Raw genomic sequence first — 6,012 nt, forward strand, 5'->3', positions numbered from 1 at the left:
TCAGTGCGTCCCGGGGCCTTCAATAAGTTCCACTAGAAGCTGACAAAAAAGGCCATTTAAGCTATTTTTATGGAAAGCTAAGCGTTTAATTCAACGCCTAAAGTCAAAAATGAGCGAAATGTGAGGAATGTGGCCAAAAGTGCCGGAAATAAAAAATAATGTGTAGGTATTGATATGTGGTAAAGGACTTAAATGGAGTTTTATTTGATATACATATATAAAGAAATGTATGATACTTCAGATCCTGAATATACACTTTTCTTTAACTTTTTAGATAGGGAAATAAAGGTAAAAATATCTTTCCAGCTGCTAACATCAGTAAACTTTTACTGTAGGAGATCCTTCGACCTAACCTAACATATGATGAAATCGACTTCATAGCTATGAAACTGAAAAGGAAACCTCGTCTCAAAGTAATGTCGAGACTAGTTTATGTTAGAAAAGTGAAAAACTTTGCATATTACAAGATTCTTCGAGTGTTAATTTAATAAATATACAAATCCAATATATAATCTAATCAGTTTACTTCTTCTTGCTCTTCCTAGCCTTGCGTGCTTTCTTTAGCTGATCCTTTCGCCATTTCTGCCAATATCTTTGGATCTTGCGAGCCGCCCGATTCATCATGTATATCATGATTCGCTGTTGCTGCTTGCGCTGCTCCTCCTTTTCGTATTTGACAACAATGTTCTTGTAGACTGCCTCCTCCTTGCGATACTGTACCATAAACTCATCCAACTGCTTTTTCGCCACCTTATACATATCCTCCAGTTCGAGATTTTCGCGCAACTTGTCACTGACACTGGTGTCATATTTGCGAAGTATATTCTCGAGCTGGATCAGCAGCTTGCTTCTGTAGGGCGACAGAATAGCGAAAGAGGTATTAGATAAGCAGAAGAATAGGTATATCTGCTCAAAAGGATTTTTATCTTCGTTTAAGAAACTAAGTTACAAATTTATAGCCCATGAAATAACTATAGATCAAATATATAATTATTTCATGGGCTATAAAGCTTCGAGCCTTTTACTTACTTTTCACCGCGTATTTCTTTTTCCTTAATCACATTATTTTTGATTAGCAATTCGTATTTAGATTCTGCACGTTCCAGCTCCTCCTCCAGTTCCTTTTGCCTGAGCAGGCTAAGCTTGTGATTATCTCTTAACATGCGACTGCGTTTTTCACTGTGTGGCGTGAGAAAAGAGTGGAAAGTGTGAAAACCTGAAGCTGGCATCTAACCCGGACGACTCGACTCACATTTCGTTTTGAATCCTCACATTATTCTTCCACTTTTTGTTGGCCAGATCGCTCTCATGCTTCTCCAATATTACGAATTGGGCGCCCTGCTTCCAGCGCAGAGCCGCATACTTCGACTTGAGCTTCTTTCTGAACTTCTCGTTGCGTGCCATGGTCTCCTCTCGTTCCCGGTACATGACATACAGCTGCCGCTCCATATTTATCTCGGCCTTCGAAGTGCGCTCGATTTGTCTACGAGCGACGGACAGAATTGTCTCGAAGGCCACCAATACGGTCTTATCGTAGGGCGACAGATTGTTGAGAAAGCGTGGAAATAGTTCATTCATCTCAAAATTTCGATGAAAATAATCGATTGTCTTAAGTATCTCGCTATCGACCAGCTGCATATTGACCGTACCCAATTTCTTCACATTGCTCAACAGCTCAATCGCCGGCTGATAGGCAGTGCCGCGCAGTTGCCGCTCGACAGTGTCTAGATCGGAGACCATTTGCGGCAATATAAGCGATACTTTGATCCGGCCAAGCGAATCCTCCAAAATGCGTATAACATTGTTAACTTGTACTTCACGAATACGCGCGAAATCTGCGAGGAATCGAAATCGAAATCGGAATGGAAATCGGTTTGGAATGCAAGTCTACATAGGTTCCATAATATACCAATCTCCAAACTCACCTTCTGCCAGAGAAGCCTCAACGTTCTGCATCTCTGGGTCTCAGCTACCAGATCTATATATATATATTTTTACATATATATATATCGATATATTTGTATATACCTATTTGTATATATTTAAGTGCATTTGTATATATCTTCTGTATTGTACCTGTATGTTTTATATTGTGTATGTTTGTGTTTCCTTTTGGGCACTAAGTTATGTTCCTTCGTTTTGGCTGTTAGGAAAACGAAGCTTGTTGCCTGGCTTACTTGATGGAGGTTGCTAGGTAACAACCATAAATATTACAGTTTGTTGTTTGTTTCGAGAGAAATCTATTCGAATTCAGGAAAAATTAATTTTAATATGTGAAGAAAAGAAAATGTTGTGGAAGAGATAAGAGTAGCTTCGAAATATCTAGATTGATCTATTTCCGATTTGGGTTTGTGGAATATGTCGGGAGAGAGAGGGGCGAGAGAGGAGAGAGAGGGAGATGAGAGAGAGAGGTAGTGTGAAAAGGAGATACTGAGAGAGAGGTAGAAAGAGTGGGAGATAGAGAGGGAGATAGAGATGGAGAGAGAGAGAGAGATAGACAGAGAAAGGGAGTTAGTAAAGCCACAATTATTTTTGATTTGTTAATGATGGCTTAAGAAATATTCAAGACTATATATACTATATACTATATATACATCTATTCTGACTCTTGAATGCTTCTGTTACAAGCAGTCAAACTATTTGAGCATACCCTTTGCTGCACTATTTTCGCACAGGGTATAAAATCGCAGTTTGCGAGCTAAATATAGCATTGCGTATGCCGCCTTTAGGCGTGGGTGTGGCACACTCGCGTGGGCGTTTGGATGTGCTATGCAAAGTTGTGCAAAGAGGCGTGGCATGGGAAGGGGTGTGCGTGTGTGTGTGTTTGGCAGTTGGCTTCAGTTGTATTTGGGACCTTGGCTCTAGCTGGCTGCCTGCCTGCCTGCAAAAAAGTTGTTGCAGAAGGATCACAGATAGTGGGGGACCGCAGGGGGTGGGGTTGGTTGTCTAGGGTGCGGAGGGTGTGTGGGGCACTTGGGGGGCTGGCGTGTGTCGCATTATGTCAACTGGCGTGGCATGAATGATAGCTGCGACAGGCGAAACAACGCAGCAACTACAACTGCAAAACGTTGCGGAGGGGCATTTCCGTTTGCCTGAATGTTTGTTTGCCAGGCGAACAGGCCTTTCAAGAAATGGAAATGGAAATGGAAAATGGAATCGAGGCAGCAGCAACAGCAGCAGCAGCAGGAGGAACTGGGCGTGTCCTGACAAAAGGCAAAGCGTAAACTTTCATACAAAGCGCTGACAACAAACAAAATTACTAGAAAAGAGGTGTACGGAATTATAGGCCTCAGGTGCGAAAAGTTTTGTTAGATTGTGTGTGGGAAAGTTGAGAAAATGTGGAGAAAACTTAAAGAATAGATTTCCATAGTCGGTTTGGCTTAAGCTTTATTGCATCGAGCGAGTAAGGGTACTGAAAAGAGGGTATTCTATCAAAGAAATTCCCAATCTAAGAACTACTAATAATACTACAAGTAATTTTAATATATACGAAAAGTTATACTAATATTATATGGACACTTATAATTATAGTAATAATAATACTAATACTTATACTAATATATATAATATTAATACTTATATTATTAAAACTTATTGTATACCTATAATAAAATAAACATTAATCATCCAATGGTATTATTAATATTCATGTTCATCCTAAGACTCATCATACACTAATAACTTAGCAAATAGGCTCTCAAATACCCTATTCATAAACATTTTCAGCTTTGATGTGTCCATTTTAGTAAAGTCCTCTTTTCTATTTGTCAGTTTATAGTTATTTTCTAAATGATATGTTACCCAAATAGCTGAAATCCAGCCCCTATTCCTTTTTCACTTTTGTTCTCCTTTTCCATTCAAACGTACGCCTATTTCCCCTGCTATGTGACGCACAATTTGCAGGTAACATGAAAGACCTCCAAAAAGCACACAGGCACACGCTCACATATGCACGCTTGCACACTTTCACGTACATACACACACACAGACAGGCAGATTTACAGTGTTCAAACATAGCGCAGCAATAGCTGCTAAAAGTCAACTCGCATAGAATGAGAGAGACAGAGAGAGAGAGAGAGAAAGAGTGAGTGTGGGCATGAGAGTGGGAGCCAGCGAGGACAGGCAACCGCAGTGTCAGCTGCGTCAGCGTCAGCGCAACAAGTAAGAAGAAGCAATAGGTGAAGAGGTTGAAGCAAAACGTCCAATAATATACCAGCCAAAATGAAAGAGCAAGAGCAGCAGCAAAACGTCGTAGGCCAAGCAAAAGTCTAAATAACATTTTTTTCTTCGTGCTGTGTAAAATGCTGCAATGCTGACGGACAACAAGAACAATAATGATATTGTTGTTCTTGTTATTGCTGGCAGCGAAAGCGAATGCGTGATAAAGATGGTAAGAAAAAGCGATAGCAATGGGACAAGAATGAAAAAATGACGCATAAGCAGCAGTAGGAGAAGCACTAGCAGCTTACAGAGAGAGAATAACAGATAGAGAGAGTGCGAGAGGGTAAACTTTTGTGAGAGGCAGAGAGAGCTCGCGCCCAGATGTATGCAGCTGTATTTGTTACTGGCCTCGCCTCGACTTACGTCCGTGTGTGTGTGTAGCAAATGGCCATGTAAAGCGGCACCGCAGAAAAACGTTAACGGTACTGCAAAGAATGTGCAGCGCAAAGCAAAATCTAACCAATAGCAACGACTCGCTCTCGTTCTCTCACTTTCGTGCTCCTGGCTGTTGCTGCTGCCGCTTGGCCCACATTTGCCAGGCTCAGCTGTGTCTGATTTTTACCGTTTGGGCTGCTCATTATGTCGCTGGCGTCGCTGTCGCCGTTGCCGTTGCCGCTGCCGTTGCCGTCGGCGTCGCCTTGGCAGCATTCCTGCTTAATGTTATATATTTTTATTGTCTTTACTTTATTTTCACGACTAGCTAAAAATTTTTGTTCTGCTTCGCTTGGCCGCATTGCAGTTATAAATCTGTGGTTTTTTCCTTCTCTTTTTTTTGTATTTTGCATTCGCCTTGGTGAATTACTTTAGGGGGCAATGAGTGCTTGCGGCCAGGGTTGCCAACTCATAAAAAAAGGTTAGCTTTGCGTCTTCCAAAGGGCATGCACAGTTAATTTTTAATATGCTTTCTCTTTCCTCATGAATAATTTCTTATCTGTGTGTTTGTTTGCTGCCGTAAATTTATACATTAGACAACACTGCCTCGCAAAATTTTTTAATTGAAGATTATTTATTAAAAGTATATTTTATTCTTTTTATTTTTTATTTCATTTTTTTTTTCATATCTTGAGCTGCCACATTTATTTTTTCTCACTTCTTCTGCCATTGTCTTTTGTATTCTACTGTTATATATATTTTTTTATACAGTACAGATCCCACATAGTTGATAATTCAGCTCGAGTATAAAACTTAACGACAATTTTCAACATTTCTATTTCCACTTGCTTGACTTTCCCACCCCGTCCCCCTTGCGCTCGCCTACATAAAAGTTTTCATTTGAAAGCGTTCGCTTTGCAATTCTCTCATAGGTTCCACTTGGGTTTTCTTTCAGGACTCGAACTTTTGGTCTCTTGGTCTTTTGGCCTTTGGCAGCTGCTCAGCCATTTTGTTGTTGCTGTTTTTTGTCTCAACCTTTTGGCTTGTAATTTGAATTTTTTCAACTGTGAAGCTACGCCTCCGCCGCCGCCTCCCACTTGGGCTTGATTATGGGCCAAGAACTTTGCAGAGTAGAAGAGTTTCTGTTATCTAATAAACTGCTTGCAAGGCAATTTGTGTGTTGAGCCAGTGTGTGGGTGTGTGTGAGTGAATCTTAGATTTGATTGTATTATAAAAGTTTTTTGCTCTTTGTGCTTTTAGCAAAGCTGTTATAGTTACATTATGTTACCTAACATGCGGGCAAGTCAGGCTTAACATTGAAGCGTATTTTTAGTTATAACTAGTTTTAATATCAAACGTTTTATACTATGTTAAATATGATTTTAAAGTACACTGGGTAATATTAGCTCAGTCGCTAAC

The 6,012-nt window shown here is 40.2% G+C and overlaps 1 protein-coding gene across 1 annotated transcript; it reads right to left on the bottom strand.

Annotated features, from left to right (window-relative positions):
• Nucleotides 1-490: 490 nt before the first annotated feature.
• LOC111597973 lies at nucleotides 491-2,020 on the bottom strand. The gene is made up of 4 exons (XM_023312947.2): nucleotides 1,926-2,020; nucleotides 1,253-1,835; nucleotides 1,030-1,179; nucleotides 491-850 (listed from the first exon to the last, which is right to left on the bottom strand). The coding sequence occupies exons 1-4, from the start codon at nucleotides 1,954-1,956 to the stop codon at nucleotides 523-525; spliced, it is 1,092 nt and encodes a 363-aa protein (XP_023168715.1). The 5' UTR covers nucleotides 1,957-2,020; the 3' UTR covers nucleotides 491-522.
• Nucleotides 2,021-6,012: the final 3,992 nt, after the last annotated feature.

This window comes from Drosophila hydei, unplaced genomic scaffold, assembly GCF_003285905.1.
Source record: "Drosophila hydei strain 15085-1641.00,03,60 unplaced genomic scaffold, DhydRS2 tig00008130-arrow-arrow-pilon, whole genome shotgun sequence".
Taxonomy (NCBI): domain Eukaryota; kingdom Metazoa; phylum Arthropoda; class Insecta; order Diptera; family Drosophilidae; genus Drosophila; species Drosophila hydei.

Bases quoted from the DNA above. Each gene is read 5' to 3' on its own strand.
- LOC111597973 (XM_023312947.2), bottom strand. From the start codon at position 1,956: ATGCAGAACGTTGAGGCTTCTCTGGCAGAAG. The intron at 1,836-1,925 runs GTGAGTTTGGAG...GATTCCTCGCAG, and splicing joins TGAGGCTTCTCTGGCAGAAG to ATTTCGCGCGTATTCGTGAA. The intron at 851-1,029 runs GTAAGTAAAAGG...GTCGCCCTACAG, and splicing joins AAAGAAATACGCGGTGAAAA to AAGCAAGCTGCTGATCCAGC.